The sequence below is a fragment of the Mesoplodon densirostris genome, chromosome X, assembly GCF_025265405.1.
Source record: "Mesoplodon densirostris isolate mMesDen1 chromosome X, mMesDen1 primary haplotype, whole genome shotgun sequence".
NCBI classification, from domain to species: Eukaryota; Metazoa; Chordata; class Mammalia; order Artiodactyla; family Ziphiidae; genus Mesoplodon; species Mesoplodon densirostris.
Genome location: NC_082681.1, coordinates 7,293,232 through 7,316,172, shown reverse-complemented (window position 1 = coordinate 7,316,172; position 22,941 = coordinate 7,293,232). Strand labels below are relative to the sequence as shown.

Genomic DNA, 22,941 nt, shown 5'->3' with positions numbered 1-22,941 from the left:
TAGCAAGCATTTTGTATCTAAACCTGGATGATGACAATCAGCCTTCATTAGTGGATGAAGAAAACAGTAAGACAATGGAGGTTTTGTGATGAGTTTTTTTTTTAAATCTGGTTTGACCACTCTTGGCTCTTCCTTCCTCCAGTTGCTATTTCTAGAACTCAGGATCGTGATTAGACAGCATCAGAAAAGGAGGCTACAGCATTTCCCTCTTGGTTATTGAAACCAATATGCTTAATAGTTTATTAAGCATCTTCAAATAGCTTCCTCTGAGGACTGGAGGAAGATTTTTCCTCTCCCATATAATTCTGTGGCTCCAAAATGGTCCTTCAGCTTGAAAATATTGATTCGTTATTGTTTAGCCCCCAGTGGATTGCTTCTTCTCTCCAAGACTGGATTTTTGTTACAATGAGAGTTGACAGAATTCAGATTTAGCCAAGTGAAGTCTGTCAGGGTCGGTAAAATGTTAAAGATTGAGAACAAATGGGATATTAACCCAGGACATTTCATGTGAATGTTGTGAAAAGAAGTTATATCAGGAATCAGGACCTTTGTGGTGTACATTTGTAGAAGATAATTATTTAAATGCCCAAGTCTCCTTGCGGAGGTAAGGAATTGATTTCCATGGCTATGTTTAAACAGGTTAAGTCATAAAACAGACCTAAAATGGGAAACAGTCCAAAGTTTCAGCAGCAAGAGAAGAAATGCATCAAATTTGGTACATCCACATACTGGGCATTAATTTTTCTTCTTTGGACTTTTTTGAAATTTCCAGTGTTACTTGACAACAACTGTGTGTTACTTCTTTACATGCTCATATAATAAATGAGTACATTCTAGTGAATGAATCATTGTACCTGAGGCTGGTCTCGGGGACCTCTCATCCAGCCACATGTCCTCTAACTCATAGACAGTCAGGGGGAAGGTTAGAGTTGAATTGTGGTATGAAGACCCCAAATCTGTGGCCTTGCCCAATGTGTGCCAGCTCTGATTCGCTGGCCGGCTGGAACTGGCCATTTGGCCCTTTTGGAGTCAGGCTCTTCCCAGGCCAGAGGAAAGGTGGAACCCATGCCCTGGATTGGAGCGGGCTCCTGGCCAGTGCCCCTTTCTTTCCCGTGGAGTCAGACACGAGGGCGCATTGGCAAGATAGCCTTTGCCAGGCAAGCAGAGCAAAAGGGGCCTCTGACTGCCTTTGGTTCTCAGTGTGTTCTGGGCGGTGTTCCTGAACGACCCGCTACACTCGTTGGCTCTGCTCACTTGGCTGTTTTGTCTTTGAGTGGACGGGCTGAGTATAATACTACAAAGCGGGTCCCGGCTTCACAGCGCAGATGCTTTTGCATGAATGAAGAAGTCATATGTGGGAGAATGGAAGACTTTCTGGTTTTCGATTTTTCTCTAATATGTTTTGTTCAAAGCCTGTTTACCTCTAGATGTGGAAATCAGGACATCCCTTACTCATGACCTTTGTAGGGACAACTGCTAAGTCAGTCAGGGTCTTGGCTCCATTCTGAGTATTTGTTGCTTTGTGGCAGGTAAAGCAAAACAATAGGAAATGAGAGGGTTTTCCTGCAATAGTTTGATCTTGGTGGTGAGGCAGGGGATTGCACCGAACACCTGACATCTAGTAGGAATTAAAACGTGTGCAGGGTGCTTTTCCCCTTTATGTCAGAATAGTCTTTGAGGATGAAAAAGGATGAAGACTCTTCTGTAGGCTTCTTTCTCTTTCCTGTGTGTGTGTGTGTGTGTGTGTGTGATTTTTTAAATTGAACTATAGCACAATCAAATGCACAGATCTTAGGTGTTCAGTTCAATTTTTGACAATTGCATGCACCCATGTGACTACCACCCCAAACAAGATATAGACCGGCTCTGCCCAACCGCAATCAAAGCAAGCCACATGTGTCATTTAGAATTTTCTAGTAGCCATATGAGAAAAAGTAAGAAATAGATGAATTAATTTTGATACTCTATTTTTAATCCAGTGTATTTAAAACATTATTATTCCAACAGAAAATTAATGTAGAAATTATAATAAGAAATTTTATAAATTTATTTACTTATTTATTTATTTTTGGCTGTGTTGGGTCTTTGTTTCTGTGCGAGCGCTTTCTCTAGTTGTGGCAAGCGGGGGCCACTCTTCATTGCAGTGCACGGGCCTCTCACTGTCGCGGCCTCTCTTGTTAAGGAGCACAGGCTCCAGACGCGCAGGCTCAGTAGTTGTGGCTCACGGGGCCAGTTGCTCTGCAGCATGTGGGATCTTCCTGGACCAGGGCTCGAACCCGTGTCCCCTGCATTGGCAGGCAGATTCTCAACCACTGCGCCACCAGGGAAGCCCCAGAAATTTTATACTTTTTTGATAACAAGTCTTTGAAACTTGATATATAGTTTATGCTTATAACACATCTCAATTAGGATGCTAATTATTAAAAAATTGTACTAAAATACACATAACATAAAATTTGTTGTGACCTTCTCTGAAAGGGGTGTAATCAAGTGCTGGAACTGAGTGAATAGGGGCTGCTCAAACAGAATGCTCTCCCTGGATTTCCATTTTCCAGTGACACTGAATTTGGAATCCTGTGGACAAGAGGCAGACGGGTCCCTTCTGTGACATGATCTGAAGACCCAAACTGTACCTGAGCTTCAAGCTGTTGTTGTCCGTTCATTTCCTCCCCGTCCTCACCCCTCACTTTCCTTCCACTGATATTCCTGAGTGCTTCGTAAGTGCAGGGCATCTACAGAAAATTGGCAAGAGAAAAACAATGACATTGTCCTGGCCCTGGAGCAGCTCATAACCCAGTGGAAGAGGATACTTCCAAGCACCATTTCAGAGAAATATGACACAGCCCTTGGGTTAGAGGAAACTTCTGGGAGATGAGGCCTAACCTTTAAAGCATGGTTAGAAGTTGAGGAGGCAAAGGGACCAGCAGGAAGAACAGGGACTAAGAATGAATAAAGCACGAGTTAATAGTCAGGCTGATGGCCAGCTCCACCATTTACCGGCTGTGTTGCCTTGGGCCAATTGCTTCACATCTCTGGGCCTCTTTTCCATCATCTATAAAACAGTGATAATGATACTTACCTACCAGAGGTGTCAAAAAATGTGTATTGCAGTGATGGCTCATTCATTCGTTCGTTTGTTCAGCAGATACTTTAAAACACCCACCCTGTGCCAGGTGCTAGGCTAGTTGCTAGGGATACTGCAGCATGGTCTGCAGGCTCCCAAAGCTTGATATCTGTATGAGGGGTTTAATGAGCAGTAGCTGTTTTCTTAGGAGAGGCAGACCTGAGAAATGCCATGGGCTGTTGGGGAAGAGTGAGAGGTGTAAGTCAAGTTTACATGTGCCTAGTGTGTGTGTGGGCTGGGGATGAGTGGAGGGAGATAAGATTGGAGGGGTAGAATGGGGACCCCCTCTCAGTCTCACTCCTACTGAAAACATTTTGAAAATCTTCTTCAGTATTTACCAATATTTGGGATTATTCAAGTATTTAAATAAAACCAGAATAGACTGGTCACTTGTTGGTTTGAATTTGCATTTACCACATTTTACCATCCTGATTTCAGACTCTGTGGGATTAGGGGCCATGCCGTATCTCAGTCTTTCACCCCATTTCTGTACTGAGTCCTTTTGCAGTTCTGCTCAGGCTTCAGTTTTTTATTGACTTCACTGAATGTGTAACCCCTGGCACCAGGCCTGGCACACGATTTTTGCTCCACAGATGTGTGTTGAGTGGCTAGATGGGCACATGGGTGGACTGGTGCCTGTGAGCATCAGCAGAATCAGTGCAGCTCTTCCAGGGCGTTCCCCTGAGTCAACCCCTGCAGAGGCGAGGCATCTTGCTGCCCAACGAAAGGAGCCTCAGCCCAGAAGTTAAGATATCTGGATTCTAGCCCTTTTTCTGCCCTTCATTTGCTTTGTGACCTTGGGCAGGTCACTTAACGCCTCTGTGCCTGTTGCCCAACCTGCAAAATAATGGGTTTGCCTCCGTGACCTCTGGGATCTTGTTTCACATTCCGTGATCACCTGGCTTCTAGGGTTCATTTCTTTCACTGTTCCAGCCTCTGTCCACCACACATTGTGTGAGCTGCTCACTACCCTGCAGTTTGGGGAACTGAACTGACACCAGTTAAAAACAGGGCACATAAAAACAAAAAAAAAACAAAACAAAACAGGGCACATTAACAAGAGTCTTGGTGGAGATGTCTGATTCCATTGTTGCTACAAAAGGTAGTGAAAGGGCAGCAAGAGGATTCCAGTCTCTTTTGGAACCTGTGTTTGGTTCTTTGTCTTCTCATCATCCACCCACTGAGTACTTGATCATCGCTGTGCATGATGAAGAGGAAGAATTAATCCTCATCTGACCTGTATTTAAAAATACATATTCATATTGTCCTAGACCTAGACTGAGTCTACGTTCTGCCCTGATAAGGCAGTTTCGACCACCTTTTCCATCTATAACATGTTCTGCTTCCTGATTGGAGCACCAGACTTGGATTTGTCGAGATATGCCCTTCAGCAAGATTGGCATTTCTTTTGGGGGACAGTGACTGTTTAATCCCCCAGCAATGGGGAGATGAGCATGGAAAAAGAACCACCAAACATAAAGATGACAGCAGCCAATGACTTTGGTGTCCCATCCCAGTCAGTCCTCCCATACAAAAGTAACATCACCAAAATAAAAATAAAAATCTTTCTGCATATGTAAGAGGCTGCATTTTCATCCCTGGAATATTCATTCAGTTTTTATGCATCAAATTATGCACATACCAATAACCTTCTAATTTATGGATGCTTGCTGTTAGGTTTTGTTTAAATGAGTTCCTTCCAAAAGGAACCAGCTTCTGTTCTGAAAAAATGAATAAACCACACAAGGTGAACTTTCCTACAACTGATTTTCTACGTGGAGTTTCCAGGGTGTAATTTAGACATAGCTGTGGTGGTTTATGAGCATACAAAGTGTAGGAGGCTACACGGATGTACCCGTGAGTGACTGGAAGCCAGAGGGCAGAGGGAGAGATCCAGGGGGTGGGGATTTCAGCTCAGTTTCACATCTCTGCCCTAAGGCATTAGATGCTGCTAATTCTTCAAAAGCCAAAGATTTGTTTTCTAGAAGAAATTCTGATTTGATTAAGATATTGCTTCCAGACCTAATGTTCCTTTAGCAAATCATGCCTACATCCATGATTGGAAATAAACTGCATGTTATCTAAGCATAAAAAACCCACATGATTTGGAACTATTCTACAGAAGTAACATTTAGTGTAATTACAGTACATTTAGATTAATTATAGCGCTGGTTCTGGGCGCCACCATACTTAAGGTCGTATCAGCATTTTCGTTATTAACCCTGTGTGGAAGAAGTTTCTCCTCTGGCTGCGTGGTGTTTCCTCTTAAAAATATTTGCGTTCTATAGCTGGCTAGATCAAAATTGAATGGCCTTTCCACTTTTAGGGTAACTTTAAAAAGATATGATTTCAGAGGGATTATTATTGCTAAGATTGCTGTTTTTGTATAAACGCTCAAAATAGGCAGAGAATAATTTTCAAAAAGTGGAAATGGTCACAGTGTTTCATTAGGAAATAGACTTGCTATAAATGGCTGTAGGCTTTCTACCGTTGACCAGAAAGTGGCTGCTATTTAACAGCCATGTCCAAAACAGCAGTACCCATCCAACCTGAGTTTGGCTCCATCCAAACTGATATCCTCCATGTGGGTAAGAGTTGGCAATTTTGTCTTTGTGAGTGGCTTTTGGAATCTGTGAGTCATTCTTTTTGAATATCATTCTAGTGCTCGCTTCGGCAGCACATATACTAAAATTGAATATCATTCTAGGCCTCAGGTTTTTATCTCTTGAGAGCAATGGTGTTTTTTTTTTTTTTTTCCTGAAACAACCAAAAGTCATTTGGAGCCAGATTTGGTGAGTAGGGAGGCTGATAAGGTTGAATACACATTTTACTGAAGGATGAAATAGCTGTGCCTGGAAAATAATGAGCCTCATTTTCATGCCTGGTTCATAACTATAGCTGAAGGTAATTCCCTCAGAGGAATTCCAAACTCGGCTGAGCAATGTCTGTCTCCTTGAAAACAGGGTACAGTTTCCTCATGACGCTGCTTCCAAGGTGCCAGCATTCATTTGAATGTCAAATGTCTGCTAGTTTGTTATCTGAAGAGTCTCATTATTTTATGGTTCTACTCCATTTAAGTAAAATGAGGTTTCTTAAAAATTCTAAGCTATTGACTGTAATGGACACTAAAAATCATTCTGACCTGTTGTATATGTTAAGAACAGTCCCTAAAATGTATCTTAATATAAATGAATGTAAATATTCTCAAAAATATCTGTTGATAGTCATAGCTATCATTTTGTTGAATATTTACCATGAGTCAGGCAGTGTGTTTGCTATGCTTTCACTCATTCACCCATGATTTTTTGAGAACCTTAGGCACCCATCTTTTCAAAAGGTGCCGAGATTAAGTAACTTGCCCAAGGTACATAGCTCGTAAAGGGATGAGGTGAGATTTGAACTCAGGCTGATCTGAGATTTCACCCCATCCGATGCTTCACTGCCTTTGATAAACACATGGGTCTTGGGTAGAGTAGTAGATCACTGGTCCCCAGCATTCTAGCTGTTCTCTTGGAGGATGAAGGCAAAAATCGGGGCTGTTCAAGCAAGTTTTACAGAGCAAGTTGTGGTAAATGAACAAAAGAATCCGTGCAAGAGCAGTGATTTTGTGAAGCCCTCAGTTGGTTTGATTTTTCCTTTCCCTTTCTATTTGCCCTGCTAGGTTATGTTTTACCTTTTCCTGGTAGAGTTGTGCAGGTGAGTAGTTCTTAGCAGGAACAAATGATGCCATAAATCTGGACTGGAGTCAGTGAGGTTATGAGCTCTAAGAGTGAGAGGCAGTTTTGTGGGCCTCAGTGTTTTCCCTGCTCACCATGCTGTATCTTTGAAGCCAGAAGCCAGAGGCTCATTTAGAGACCTGTATATATATAGCGGCTCTGTCACCGAGCTGGGTTCCCAATGCCCACCTTTCCCTTTTAAACAAGAGGAATATTTAGAAGAAATAATAGAGAGCACGTATGCTCTCATGTCTGTCTCCAGACATGTAAGAAAAGAAACGGAAAAGGATGTGCTAAACAAAACCACCTCTTGGTAATAACACTGTAATGTAAAAATTATAGCCTGGGATTCTTGGAAATGGCTCCGTCCCCCCACCCGCCTTCTCGGAGAGACTGGCACCAGCTCTTTAGCTTTACTCAGCTAAAGGGAACTTATTTACCAGTGCCAAATGCATTACTTTAGTAAAAGGGAGGCAAATAGCAATGGATGCCATTCAGCACTCTGATGAGTGGGGATGGCCATTTTTTCTGAGGTACTGACTTCACTTAGAGGAAAGCCATTGACAGACACCGGAAATCCCGGGAGCTGGTAGGCCAGGGAGCTGCCTGTCGAATTCTGTGTGCTCAGTTCTTGGTGCCTTCCGTGTGCTAGATAATAGAGGGAAAATGGGAGTGACCAGCGAGGTTTCCACTTGAAGGAAACAGGTATGACTCTGAAGTTTTTAGGTTATGCCGGGGAAGTTAGTTTGGCAGCTCGAGTTGGTCTGTTCTAGTTGACTGGGTGGAAAAATGGACTGATTGTCTACCCCCTCATCACACAGATTGCTTGGCTTAGGGGAAGGGCTACGACTAGGGTGAGGCAGGTCAGACACCCCAGCCCATCATTTCAAGTGCCACCAAAAATTCAGTCATCGAGACAAATAATATTTTAATTGGGGTCTTTGTAAAAAATCAAAATTTAAAAAAATCCACAATTAAAAAAAATCTAATTTTTAAATGCAGACAGGATCAGTAACGGTACTGTTCTCAGGGACACTGGAGCCTGATGCAAAAGGAAAAAATGTCGCATTAATGTTGATTTAAAAAAATTGCCTTAAAATTCCAATTCACCTGATGACTGGGATTTTGGGGCACCTCCTGCTCACCCTGAAAGCCCAACTCTAATTCTCTCTCTCTCTCTCTCTCTCTCTCTCTCTCTCCCCGCCCCCTCCCCCATCCACAGCCTTCTTAGTCAGAATGTATTTTTACCTCTGGGCTTCCCCAGTGCTTTCTGCAGCTCTTCTGACAGTGCTTGCCATGCTTGACTGTCATTATTTGTTTGCAGTATCTGCCTCTTTCAGAGGACTATGGCTTCCTTGAGGGTCAAGACCACATCTTAGGCTCTCTGTATCCACTATGCCAGCCAGTAGGTACTCAGAAATATTTGCTGGTTGTTAAAAACAACAACCGAGTGAATAAAGGAGTTCAATGAATAAGTGGCATTAACCTCTGAGTCTTTTAGAACTTGATCCGTGGGTTGACATTTTCCAGTTGTTCCTAACCACACCCCTGGGTCCGTAGGGGACCTGGTTGGGAAACACAAGTCCCACAGAGAGAACTGCTTCTAGAGACGCTCCCTCCTGAGGGCACGCAGGGAGTCAGGTTCGCCAAGTGGGTGATGACGTGCCCTCGGTGACCCCGTCCCCGCACCCATTCTGCTTCATGGCCTGTGCAGAACCCCAGAAGGATTCAGTCCCAGCTCAGCAAAGCCTCGGGGCAGAGGATGGTTTGCCGAAGGTCAGCGTTCAGCGTGCACTTCCAGAAGCCCTCCTGGCTTTCTCCGGGGCCTGGGCCCTGCCTCGCCTCTGCCTCGGGACCCTGGGGTGGGGGGGCACTTCCCCAATGTGCCAGGCACTGCCTGTGCCCCGGCTCGCCCCACTGAACCAGAACCTCCAGGGGGTGATGCCCTGATCCTCAAGGGCCATGGAATACTCCAGAACGCGTGGGAATCTTGCCTGAGGGTTCTGTGTGGCCAAGCTTTGGGGGGCTGCTTTACTTTTTTAGAGAGCCACATTCTTTAACATATTTTTATGACAGTGGCTCAATGGCGAGTGGCCCTTAACTGAACTGGTTCACCCTAGGGCACCCACTAAAAGAAAAAAAAAAGGTGGAGCAAACTATACAATATGCATGATCACTCCAAATCAGAGACGCAAAAGTCAGGATTGAAATGGCCCCTTGCACGTGGAGCTCATGTGATTAAAATTGAGGGTCCATGAGTTCTAATCCTAGTTGTAGACCCTGGGAAATTATTGAACTTACTTATGGGAAAATGTTAATGAAAGTGGTGCGTTCCCCAGCCTCCAGTACTGTTAATTTTTTAGCAATTTAAGACAACACAGTCGTGCCAGCACATGACAGCGTGGCTCTGTCTACATGATGTTGAATCTGTCTACCTGACTGATTTCTTTTTTAACCGCATCTAATCAATTGGCAGGTTGCTTTGGCATCATGTAGACACAGCCAGTGCTGTCCTGGGGGCTGTGTATTGATTAAGTGTTCAGAAGTCTTGGCTGAATGGTGAGTAAAAGTCATGCAACACTAGAATACAAACCCATGGACACAACGGAGAGTCAGCTGATTAGAGTCTTGCCAAGTCCTTAAGGAAAGCAGCACCATCGGTATCTCCCCTTGGCTCTTTGACTCATGCAAGCAACTCTGAGAAAGAGCCCAAGCCTCACTCATCCTCACAGGTAACAAGCCACCAATGAATGGGCTGGAGTCCTGTCCTCTCACTTGAGTCAAAAGAACAAGCCCTATATAGGCAACCAAAGCTACAGACAGGCCAACTCAATCATTCAAGAAAAACGAACCTGAAAACAACTGCACTCAGGTCGAAGGTGATTTCATTGCTATTCCCAAGAATAGTAGATACCACACTTCCTCCCTCCCTTTCCTCCTCTCGCCCATCCCCTTCCCGCCCTCTCTCCTTTCCCTTCCTTCCCCACTTCTTGCAAGGGATCCACTAAACACTAGGCCCTGAGTTAGGTGCTGAGGGGCCAGTAGGGAACTCGGTGCCAGTTTTCACAGAGCTTACATTCTAATTGGAGTGGGCAGATGTGAAAAAATCAGCAGACAGTCTCATTTTTGACTGCAGTAAGTGATTTGAAGGAAGTCACATCGGGTGATGTGATGCAGTTGCAGAAGTGGAAGAGGCCGAGTTTAGCCTGGGTGGTCTGAGAAGGCCCTGGTTGAGCTGAGACCGGAATGACGAGAAGAAGCTGGTGAAGCGAGGATCTTGGGGAAGCTATTCAAGGAGATAGGAGCGGAATACAAAAGGCCCTGAGGCAGGGGCATGCTTGGCTTGTTCAAGGAACAAAATGAGCCTTGTTAAGGAGGATAACCTTACAGAGGCTGAGGTCATGGAGGTAGGCAAGGACCAGATCAGCGGGTACTTCAGAGGCTGAGAGGAGCAAGTTGAATTTTATTCCACTTGCAGTGGGAAGCCATTGGAGGAGCTGAAGTGGGGCAAATCATGATCTGATTTACATGTTACAGTGGCACCTTCGGAGAACAAACCGTAGGGAGGTGAAGAAGGAGGCGAGGGAGGCCAGCCCTTGAGGCCGTTGCAGTGGGGCAGGCGAGTGATGATGTGCATGGATGGAGAGAAGTGAGTGGATGCACGAGATATGTTGGAGGTGGAGTCAAAAATAGCTGCTGATGGAGCCCAAGTGTGTATGTGGCGGGGAGAGGGTGAGTGAAAGGGAGGAATTGAGCGTGTCCTCTCAATTTTTGTCTTGAGTGGCCAGGCAGATCGTGGCGCTTTATGTCTATGTAACTAGAGTCTCTTGAAATGGTTTTTCTAAAACAAAGGACTAGTCTTTGCCAAAGAATGATTGAAGTTTTATCTTTGGTGAGACAAGAGCAAAATAAAACTGTTTGCAGCATGCCATTGGGAACCGTTTACTCCCCATTCCATATACTCATTTGTAAGCTTGCAAACGTCTTGGGACTGAATTTCAACCTGGGCTGTCTCCCCAGCGGGACCGTGAACTCCTTGAAGGTAGACAGGGCACTCTGTCTTATTCCTTCTGGTGCATCTAGTGTCAAAGTCAGTGTCTGGCACATGACAGGTGTTTGGCAAATACTTGGAGAAAGGAAGGAAGGAAAGACAACGTAACCTCTTTAGAACTTGTCTACCCTTTATTTTCAAAAGTTAACCTGAAAATGAAGTGGGTACAGGGCTTCCCTGGTGGCGCAGTGGTTGAGAGTCCGCCTGCCGATGCAGGGGACACGGGTTCGTGCCCCGATCCCGGAGGATCCCACATGCCGCGGAGCGGCTGGGCCCGCGAGCCATGGCCGCGGAGCCTGTGTGTCCGGAGCCTGTGCTCCGCGACGGGAGAGGCCACAGCAGTGAGAGGCCCGCGTACAGCAAAAAAAAAAAAAAAAAAAAAAAAAAAAAAAATGAAGGGGGTACAAAAAAGGAAATAAAGTAAGGGAATCTTTGCAGTGTGAGAAGGAAACCTCAGTATACCCAGAAAGGAAAAATACGATAGAACAACAAACAACAAACATGCTGTAAATAACATTTCCCTCACTGTGGAAAGATTTAACAAATCTATAGTGGCCCTTTCCTGTCTGGCAACATCACAGTGTTTAGGACTAAATTTCGACTCTATTTGATCATTTGAATTCAATCCCAGATACGTTTTAAATATATATTTTGTTCATGTCTAAGACACTTTGGATGACAGATATACTATCATTAGACTGTATTCAGTAACTAATAAAGAAATTATTAAGAAAGTGAAGTCCCAAATGTCTATGTAACTATAGAGGACCTGCCTCATTCATTTGATACAAGAGAGGCAGTGAACTGTCTGGAAGAAAGGTGTTTTCCTCCAAAGCATTTGGTAGTTCCTTCTTGATTAGAGAAAAAAACATCAAGATTACTCAGCGTACTATTTTGGAGGCATCTTGATGTGGCCTTACCTGCCTTTTCTCACCACATCTTCTGCTCTGCCATTTTATACCATTTAACATTTGTAATTACTTATTCTTCATTCTTTCCTTCCTCACCTGTGCCTTTACTCTTGCTCTTCCAGTGGTCAGGAAGAGATCTCCTTCACCTTCTCCATCACTGGTACCCTAACTATCCTTCAAGTTCAGCTCAAGTGCAACCTTCTCTAAGCAGCCTTCTTGGATTTCTCCAGGGTGAATTTATACGTTCCTCTATGTTTCCTCTGGTTTATGTTATGTTCAGAATTATGTCAACGACTGGCCAGTTATTCTCAACCCAGGAAACTGTCAGTGCTTGACTTTGTGACTACAGCCTAAGATTTTGCCATAGTATATAGTTGAATATTTCTCTGCTTGAAGGAGCATTATGTAGTTCATCATATATATGATAAAAACACATGCTGTATCCCCTGTATTTTATTTTTAAGAAACAGACTGTTTCAAACACTTTACTCAATATTTCCGTAAAGGCATCAGCAGCAAAAATTTATGAACATATTTTTATTAGAGATGATTTGGGTTTTATTCCTAGGAAATGGAGCTAGAAAAATTTTAAGGTCATTAGCCGTAATAATTTAAAATACATAGTTGTTTGAATATGTAAGCTTTAGGTTTTAGGTTCTCTTGCTATCTTTAGCTTCTTCCATTTTATTTTAATAATGATAAAAATAAATCTCACATTTGTTTTGTTAACTTTTTCCATTCTAAGGTGTTTAACAAACCTTAGGGGTGCAAGTATAATGAAGTGATCCATATGCTTGCAACTAGGTTTATGACCCTGAGAGCATTTGATTACAATTCTTTCTATTTCATTGATGTTGCTCAGAGTCAACAGAAGAATTGGGTTCAAACTTATTAGAAAAGTACAATTAGAAACCCTTGTCTACCCAGTTAACATGTCTTTGAAAATAGCATTTTAACACAGAACCTCCATATTTTTTAACTCTAAAATGTACTTTTATTTCTATTCTCCCTTCTCCCAATAACCATTTGTTGCATAACAACTATGTTTTGGGTTCAGAGCTCAACCCTGGGGATAAAAAGAGCAGCAAGGCTGTCAGAAGTGTATATAGATATAGATATAGATATAGATACAGATATAGATATAGATATATAGATATATAGATATAGATAGATGTGTTTATACATCAGTAAGGTAGGTTGTATGTATGTAGTGTCAACCTTAAAAATAAAATAGCCAGCTATTTTACCAGCAAAATGAATTTATTCAGGAATCACGGAGGAATTTCAATTTGGGACAAGCAAACTGTGGCAAGCTATAAGCAAGTCCAGAGAACTAAGGAAAGGAGCCTTCTTTATAGAGGAAAAGAGGCAGTTGGGAGGGGCTGTTCTGAACAAAATTCATTGGAGGAGAGTAGGAGTTCAGGGTGGTGGCAGCTTCTTATTGGCTGACTGTGGTGGTTTCTCATTGGCTGGGCTATTGCTAGGCAAGCAGAAAATCTTTCTTCCTCCTGCTGGGGTGTGTAAAGTAAGCTTCTTCCAGTTGGGGAATGCAAGGTACACGCCTTGCTGGGGTCTGCAAGTGGCAGAGAGTGGTGGTGCATGAGAGCTCCCCCTTTGGGACTTCTTGACTCCATTTTTTTTTTCACTTTAATTAGTTATTATTATTACTATATACTAGGCTCCCTGCCTGCTACATGCTCTACTCCTATAACTGCATTTTTTTAAACTTTTTATTTGTTATTGGAGTATAGCCAATTAACAATGTTGTGATAGTTCCAGGTGCACAGCAAAGGGACTCAGCCATACATATGCATGTATCCATTCTCCCCCAAACTCCCCTCCCATCCAGGCTGCCACATAACATTGAGCAGAGTTCCCTGTGCTATACAGTAGGCCCTTGTTGGTTATCCATTTTAAATATAGCACTGTGTACATGTCGATCCCAGAATGAGGTTTCCTTTATTTATTTTTACGTTTCCCCTTTTGATCAAAGTCTTTCCTATAAAGCATTGCTGATCAGTCAGGTTTTGGTGGGTTTGCCCCTTGGTTCCAGGAAGGACCTTTTCTGGTTGTCATGTCCCACATCTGACAGAAAGTACACAGAATGGAAACCACTGAGGCTACATTTGAGTAACAAGAAAGGGTAGGAGGGAGAACTCTCAGGCACCTCTCACTTAAAGTCTATATCTTATCAAAGTCATAAGTGTTGGAGGTCATTTTGAAGCACTGAGCTAACATCACTCTATTTGGTGCATCACTTTTGCAGAGATTTGACAGGCAAAAGGTATAAAGTTAAAAAATAATTATGCAAAACAGAATGAAAATTAACATGACAAATCCAAGTTGTATGATTGTTCTAAACCATTTACCTAGGCCTGAAGGTAGCCAACTGAACAAATCAAAGGACCATGGAGAGTTAGGTGAAATTTTTTTGTAATCAGTGTGCTTGTTCCCTGATCTTGTGTGGTTGAATATCTACCTTGCCAGAAGCATTTATCCATGAGCAACTGGTGGTATTTGCTATTACACAGACACCTCCTGTTCAGCAAGTAGATAATCAAAGGGCTGTACAATTGTCCAAAACTACTTTAGCCAACGAGTCAAGTGATCATTTGGGGGCTGCTACTGCCTTGGTGGTGGCGTTGGCTAGCTAACCTAATGTTAGGGAGAGATTTCTGATCCTGCATTCACTGGCATTTACTTGGACCCATGGGAGAAGGGCTTTCCCTATGGGGCAAACGTGGAGTCATGTGTGCCTCCTAGAAGTTCCCACTTAAAGTGGCCATGGAGCTTTAATGCGGAGGGCCAATGAGAGGCTTTTGATTTGTTATGAATGGTGACTGGGACAGTTAAATATCCCAATAAGCATTGATCTCCAGTTCACCAGCTATCTAAACATTCATATGCCCATGAGAAATGCCAACCACCACAGGCAAAAATAAAAGCCAGGTGTAGCACAGAGGATTCCAGCTTTGTTGGCTGGAATTTCCTGATTGACATTTTCAAGCCCGGGGTCAGAGGAATTGGGGTGACATTCTGTAAGGTACCATCCCAGCCTAGAGAAGTCTTTTCTAAAAGCCTTGAAAAGAGGAGTTAGCTTGTTTGCATTTCCCTTGGGTGCAGGGCAATGGATCGTATTTAAATAAGAAAAAGAGCGCCAAGGTTGAGGTGCTCAGCTGCACTAGTATGGTTATGGTTGGAGAACGTTTGAAACAAGGTATGGGAACACCTGGCTGTAATAGCCTAACCAGATAGTTAACACCCGTAGGCTTGTGAGTATAACTGACAGTGGCATTTGGAACTAAAGAGAAATTGGTTACAGGTAAAAACCAAGGGATCTCCAACACCATGAACAGATCAGAGTTTCTGGTGACAGATCCAACAGTCAGATTTGGAAATGCAGATTAGAGTATTGTCTTTCCAATAAAGAGAAGAAGAAAATAGGGTAAGAAGCAACAGCGAGAAAAGGTATACAGGCCTGGTCTGGTTATGTTGGGAAAGCTGTCTCCTTCAGAGGCTGTGTCCACTTGAGTTCCTGAAAATCTTTATTTTCAGGTCACCAGTTTGTGTGCAGGTCCAGCCAGGGTTTGGTGTTTTCTTTAGATGTGACACATGAATCCAAGAGTCTATTCCTTGGAGTTTGGCAACACAAGGCTTGGTTAATGGTACCTGACAGGGGCCTTTCCAATGAGCTTGAAGGGACTCTTTCCGGAGGTGTCTTGTCCAACAGGTGAAATCTCCAGGTGGTAAGGAATGATGTTTAAAGTCTCCATCTCCAGAGAAGATGGGAGACACTGAGAAAAGATTGCTCTACTAGAGCATGGTTATTTTCAACAGAAGCAATTAAGCCTTTATAATTTTGAAGGAGGATCTCCTTTTGTCAGTTGTGGATCAAAAGAAGCAGGTGCCAGGTGTATTGGGCATGCTGTGATTATCTCAGAGTGAGAGTTTATTGGTTCTAAAAGGGTCTAGACATGAGATTTAGAAGGACTAATGACAGTGCCTTTGGCCAGGATACTACAAATGGAAGGGTTTCTACAAATTTTGCAAATTGAGTCTTTTTTTTTTTCATTAAACTTTTTTAATGGGTCTCAAATTCTGTGACTGATTTTTGGTCAAGTTGTTTCCATTACAAAGTACTGAGTTTAAAAACTAATAACTTAAAACTGCCACACACAAAACAAATGGTCCACGAAACATTCTCCTTTCCTTCTGAAGGTTTTACGATGCATTGTTATGATTAACCAGTCTTTTGCTATTAAACTTAAATGGCCAGTTGAGACAAACAGTTCTGAGACCGTTCTTCCACCACTGATTAAGACTGGGGTGGCAAGTATTGGGGATAATATTCATTTAGCCTTCTGAGCTTTCTGGGCAGACTTGGTGACCTTGCCAGCTCCAGCTGCCTTCTTGTCCACTGCTTTGATGACACCCACAGCAACCGTCTGTCTCATGTCACGAGCAGCAAAACGGCCCAGAGGAGGATAGTCAGAGGAGCTCTCAACACACATGGGTTTGCCAGGAACCGTATCAATGATGGCAGCATCACCAGATTTCAAGAATTTGGGGCCATCTTCCAGCTTTTTCCCAGAACGACGATCAATCTTCTCCTTCAGCTCAACAAACTTGCAAGCAATGTGAGCTGTGACAATCCAGCACAGCTTTGGCCTGGATGGTTCAAGATAATCACCTGAGCTGTGAAGCCAGCTTCTTCCATCGGTGGGTCATTTTTGCTGTCATCAGCCACATTGCCACGACAAACATCTTTGACAGACACGTTCTTGACATTGAAGCCCACATTGTCCCCAGGAAGGGCTTCACTCAAAGCTTCATGGTGCATTTCAGCAGACTTCACTTCAGTTGTCACGTTGACTGGAGCAAAGGTGACCACCATGCCAGGTTTGAGAACACCAGTCTCCACTCGACCCACAGGGACAGTGCCAATACCACCAATTTTGTAGACGTCCTGGAGGGGCAAACGCAAGGGCTTGTTAGTTGGGCGAGTTGGTGGCAGGATGCAATCCAGAGCTTCAAGCAGTGTGGTTCCACTGGCATTGCCATCTTTACGGGTGACTTTCCATCCCTTGAACCACAGCATGTTAGCACTTGGCTCCAGCATGTTTTCACCATTCCAGCCAGAAATTGGCACAAATGCTGCTGTGTCGGGTTGTAGCCAGTTTTCTTAATGTAGGTGCTGACTTCCTTAACAGTTTCCTTGTGTCTCTTCCGGCTGTAGGGTGGCTCAGTGGAATCCATTTTGTTAACTCCAACAATTAGTTGTTTCACACCCAGAGTGTAGGCCACAGGGGCATGCTCACGGGTCTGCCCATTCTTGGACATACCTGCTTCAAATTCACCAGCACCAGCAGCAACAATCAGGACAGCACAATCAGCCTGGGATGTGCCTGTAATCATGTTTTTGATGAAGTCTCTGTGTCCTGGGGCATCAATGATGGTCACATAGTACTTGCTGGTCTCGAATTTCCAGAGGGAGATATCAATGGTGATACCATGCTCACGTTCAGCTTTCAGTTTGTCCAGGACCCAGGCATACTTGAAGGAGCCCTTTCCCATCTCGGCAGCCTCCTTCTCGAACTTTCCAGTGGTTCTCTTGTTGATCCCACCACATTTGTAGATCAGATGGCCAGTAGTGGTAGACTTCCCCGAATCTACATGTCCAATGACAATGATGTTGATGTGGGTCTTCTTTCCCATTTTTGCTTAGGTTTAGCGGTGGTTTTCATGACACCTGTGTCCTGGTGGCAAACCCGTTGCGAAAAAGTACAAATTGAGTCTTAATGTTGCTGTTAGTGCATTGGACCAGCCCTGAGGATTGAGGGTGGGAAGCACAGTGAAAATGCATTAGGACTGGCCAAACAACACAGACTTGCTGTAATATTTGACCAGTAAATTGGGTTCCCTGGTTGCTATGGAGCTCAAGAGGGGTTCCTGAGGGTAAGGATAATCTTTCCTAAAATAATTTTAGCCACAGAAGAGGCAGTAGCTTGTCTACACAGAAAGGCTTAGACCCAGTGGGAAAACATACAAACCATGACTAAAACATATTTATATCCATGAGAAGGGGGAAATTGAATAAAATCCATCTCCCAAACCTACAGTGGTCCATTGGGCAATTTAAAGTGTTCCGGAGCACTGCAAACAGGTTTTCCTGAATTATATTTTGGGCAGGTGGGGCAAGCAGAGTAGGCGCTTTTTGTGGCCTTATTGATATCTCCTCACCAGTATTGATTCATAAGCATTATCATTTTATCTGCAGACCAATGGTTTAATGCATATACAGTAGTCAGTAATGGGAATTTTAGAGTCCCTGGCTAGGCTGGATTGTTATTTGGCCCAAACCAGAGTTCTCCCTTTTATCAAATTACTAGATTTCCAATCTTGTGTTTCCTTTTCTGGAGCCAATTCTTGGGCTTCTCTAACCAATTTCTCTAGGTTATTATTTGGGGCAACATCCCTTTGGACATGACAGAGGTTTGATTTTTCGTTCCTTTGAGGGCAATATTCTTGGCAGAAATGTCAGCAATGTGGTTTCCTTTAGCTTCCAGGGAGTCAAGTTTGGAATGCCCAAGGACCTTAATAATAGCTAAAGTTGCTGGCAAGAGTGTGGCATCTAATAAATCCTGGACATAAGAGCCATTTTAAATTTTAGTCCCATTAGAAATAAAGAGACCTTGCTGTTTCCATAGCATTAAGTCATGAGCTACTCCAGAGGCATATCTATTGTCTGCAGTTTTGCCCTTTGCTGAAATGCAGGTCCAAGTAAGATCATATAATTCAGCCTGTTGGGCCGAGGTGGCCAAAGGTAAAGGTGCCACCTTGATGACTTTAAAAGGAGTTGCAACTGAATATCCAGCACAACATTTACCATTTTCTTTCTTTAAGAACCATTGGTAAGCCATGAAAACTCAGCACTGGTGACAGGAGTTTCCTGTAAATCATCGTGAGGAGGCAAAAGGTGATCTGTCAGAGTCAGTCATGAGGAGTGTTGTCCCTAGAGAAGGGAAGAAGGTGGCAGGGTTAAGGTTATCACAGTGAGAAAGAGTTATATGAGGAGTGATTGCCATGAGGATTTCATAGGAAGTGAGATGACTGGCTGAAGTGTGTTGAGTGTGATGAGAATTCAGGAGGGCTCTACTGCATGGGGTACAAAATTGGTGAGAGGGGATCCCATGACTATCTCTTTGGTGGCCTTAAGTAAAAGGAAAGTGGCAGAAATGGCTCTGAGGTAAGGAGGGGTATCCTCATACCATAGTCTCTATCTGCTGACTGTAGTACCTTATGGGGCGATGGTGATCCCCATGTTTTTGGGTGACTACTCCGAGAGTACTTGTCTCCTTCTCCAATGTAAAGAGGAAAAGGGGAAGTTGATAATTAGGATGTCCAAGGGCATGAGGATTTATCAAGCTTTCCTTTAAAGTATTAAAAGCTGGGTCATCCAGATCTTCCCAAGTACTAAGGGTCAGGTTTGCTGTTCTTTAGTAAGGCATATAGAGGCTGGGCCATGAGAGAAAAGTTCAGAATCCAGCTCTAACAATCACTAGCCAACCCAAGAAAACCTCATAATTGACTTTGGTTTTGGGCTTTGGGAAGTTCAGGATGCTATGAAGCTTATCCGGGTCTAGGCGCCCAGCCCTTTTTCCATGATCAGGTGCCCACAATAATGAGCTTGGGTTTGAACAAACAGCCGTTTCTCCGTAGAAACTGTATGTCCCTTTGAGGCTAAAAGCTTCAATAGGTGGGTGCTGTCTTCCTGAAAAACGACCTGGGAAGGGGAGCAGAGGAGCAAGCTATCTACATATTGTCATAAAGTAGAGCCTCCAGAACATTTCATATCATCTACATCAGCTTTTAAGATTTGTGAGATGTAAGAAGGACTTTTGGTAAGATCTTGGGTCATTACTGTCCAGGTATATTGTTGTCCTTCCCAAATAAAGGCAAATAGATATTGATTAGCATTATCTGTAGTGATGCTAAAGAAGGTGCTATGTAAATCACTCACGGTGAGAAATTTGCTTCTGGTGGGCATGAAGCTAAAAAAGTATGGGAATTGGGAACAATAGGGTGACAAGGGATGACAGTATAGTTTATGGCTTGGTGGTCTTGGACAAATCTCCATCCTTGGTCATTGGGTTTCTTTTCAGATAAAATAGGGATGTTGCAGGGACTAGTGCACCAGATAATGAGGCCCTGAGTCTTATAATCATCTATTATTGGCTTAGTGCCCTGGAGGGCCTCTTTATTTATGGGGTGTTGGTTAATTCCAGGGAGAGGCTTTGAGGGATCTATTTGCATCTTAATAGGAGGATTCTGCCAATATCAGTTGAGGATTTTGCCCATAAGGAGGGTGGCAGCTGATCTTATAGGGACAAATGATTAGTTTCCTTAGAATTAGCTCCATTGCCATCAGAGATGGAGCAAATAAAAGATGTTGAAGGGTCATTTGATTCGTTCAGTAGGTGGCTATTTTGGTTGCTGCTCTCAAATTCTAGAATTATTCTCCCTTTTTGGGAGAAAGAAATTCCAGCATGATATTTTTCTAAGAAATCTCAACCCAGTAAATGAATAGGGATGGAGGAACTAAGGAGCAAAGGATGGGTATCTCTTAGAGGGCCTAAATCAAAGGGGATAGGTTTAGAAACAGGAACCTGATGAGCTTTATTTGGGATCCCCACCATTTGAACCCTCTTAGTACTCTGAGGTAGGGGCTGTTTAATAACAGTGGGGTTGAGCACTGAGAGTGTAGCTCTGGTGTCAATAAGGTCATAGAGAGATTCATTCCCAATCTGGAGAGTGGTTTTTTCAAGCCGATTAAGAGGGAGGCTTTGGAAGAGCCCCTGTAGTTCCTCAGAGCCCCATCATTGGGGGTTAGGAGGGCATTGGAAAGGCCGGTTAGAGGGCTGAAGGTGTCTGGAGCATTAAGCTTGTAACAGTCTTCTTTCCAGTGTCCTGGCTTTTTCCAATAATGGCAGAAACCGGGAGGGTTTGTTTTTGTTTCTTTAGAGACCTCCATTTGTTGGAGTTTAAAATTGAGGATTTTAGTGGTCTTCCTTTTAGTTGAATCATACAGGGTGCAGGTGAGCTGGTTTGCTAAATTAACTAAATTTGGATGGATGTAGTTCCCCATTCCATCCTCTTTTAACTAGAAGAGAAAGATCCGGGTTCAGCCCGTTAATGAATATAGAGTTAAAGGCTACCTGAGTGGATTCAACATCCAGAGACCAGAATTGTCCTTAAAAATAGTTTGGAGTTGACTGTAATAATTGTGCAGAGGTTCATTTGGGTTTCTGAGTGCAAGTCTGAATCTTATTCTAATCAATAGGTTTTGGGAAAGCCCTAGAAGTTGCCAACTGGAGTTGCCTGGCGATTCCCTGAGTTTGATCATACATTAAAGCATAGGGTTGGTCTCCTGGTTGTACTTCTAGGGACTCTTCTGGATTTTCCAAATTAGCAGTTTTTATCCAGTGTTTGGCTTGACCTTCACTGACAAGCATGCGAACTAGCTGATATAAGTCAGAGAAACCAGGCTGATAAGTTTGAATGTCCATATTAAATTCCTCAGCAAATTTGTGGGGATCCTCAGTTACTTTGGGAAAATCTGACTATAGCTTGAAGTTCAGCTTTAGTCCGGGGAACATAAGAAATTAGGGGTTTAGCATTTGGATCCTCAGAGGGCCTGATTTAAAGAGGCAGGTTTTAATAGGTTCAGGGGAGGAGAAAGTGGGGAGAAGTTCAGAGAAAAAGGGAAGTTCACCAAAAGGATTAAAAGGAGGAGATGGGGACAGTGCAGAAGGGAAAGAGGAAGCTGACACCAGGTGGGGCCTTGGCACAAGATGGCTGCTGTGTACCTGGAGACATAGAGGATGGGAGAGGGAAAAAAGAGACCTCAGAAGCTTTTTGTTTTTTTCCAATTGTTTATTTGCCTCAGTTAATTTAGAAATGGTATTTTGTAAACAGGCGATTTTAGAGTCTTGAATGAATTTGGAAGCCTCCAGGAACCAATTAAAATAGGCATCCCATTCAGTCTGTTTAATTTTAGAGCTATGGTCTTCTAATTTAGTTCTGAGAAAAACAAGTTTGGGGAGGTCAAAAGTTCCCCATACATGCCACTGGAGTTCTAAATTGTTTTTGGTCAAATTGATCCATTTAGTTAAAATGTACATAAGGAGGGACCATAGTTTTTAAACATAAAACCAGCCAAGGTCCCGAAAGCGGGACACTCCCGAGATAATTTAGCCGAGTTGGATCCAACTGCTCAAAACTCAGAAGTTTAGAAAACAGAAGAATACTCACCAGAAAGGGGCAATGCCTTCATAAAAACAAAAACAGTTCCCAAATAAAGTCAGAGAGCTTGACCAAAGGAAGGGAGTTTGGATCCAAGGGAAGGCTTACTGAACTCAAAAGAAAAAGATAACTCACAGAAGGAGAGAGTGCAAGCGGTTCAAGTGTGTACCTCACACAGTTCTGGGAGTCATTAGTTTGTTGTTGGGGGGTGGTGTTTGGCACCTTCGTATCCCACTAATGACACCATGAAATGTCAACCTTAAAAGTAAAATAGCAGGACTTCCCCGGTGGCACAGTGGTTAAGAATCTGCCTGCCGGGCTTCCCTGGTGGCACAGTGGTTGAGAGTCCGCCTGCCGATGCAGGGGACACGGGTTTGTGCCCCGGTCCGTGAAGATCCCACATGCCGCAGAGCAGCTGGGCCTGTGAGCCATGGCCGCTGAGCTTGCGCTTCTGGAGCCTGTGCTCCGCAACGGGAGAGGCCACAACAGTGAGAGGCCAGCGTACAGCAAAAAAAAAAAAAAAAGAATCTGCCTGCCAATGTGGGGGACATGGGTTCGAGCCCTGGTCCGGGAAGATCCCACATGCCGTGGAGCGACTAAGCCCATGCACCATAACTACTGAGCCTGCGCTCTAGAGCCCGTGAGCCACAACTACTGAAGCCCGTGTGCCTAGAGTCCATGCTCTGCAACAAGACAAGCCACTGCAATGAGAAGCTCATGCACCGCAACGAAGAGTAGCCCCCGCTCGCCGCAACTAGAGAAAGCCTGCATGCAGCAATGAAGACCCAACACAGCCAAATAAATAAATAAATAAATTTATTTAAAAAAACAAATCCT

At 43.6% G+C, this 22,941-nt stretch overlaps 2 protein-coding genes across 2 annotated transcripts in view; one reads left to right on the top strand and one right to left on the bottom strand.

The window, feature by feature from the left end:
* AFF2 (ALF transcription elongation factor 2) overlaps positions 1-22,941 on the top strand; it is a 504,061-nt gene that overhangs the window by 51,227 nt on the left and 429,893 nt on the right. The window lies entirely within an intron of this gene.
* LOC132481693 (elongation factor 1-alpha 1-like) lies at positions 15,952-17,517 on the bottom strand. The gene is given in 3 exon segments (XM_060086519.1): positions 15,952-16,450; positions 16,453-16,965; positions 16,968-17,517. Coding segments are annotated over 3 exon segments (1,362 nt in total). The 3' UTR covers positions 15,952-16,151.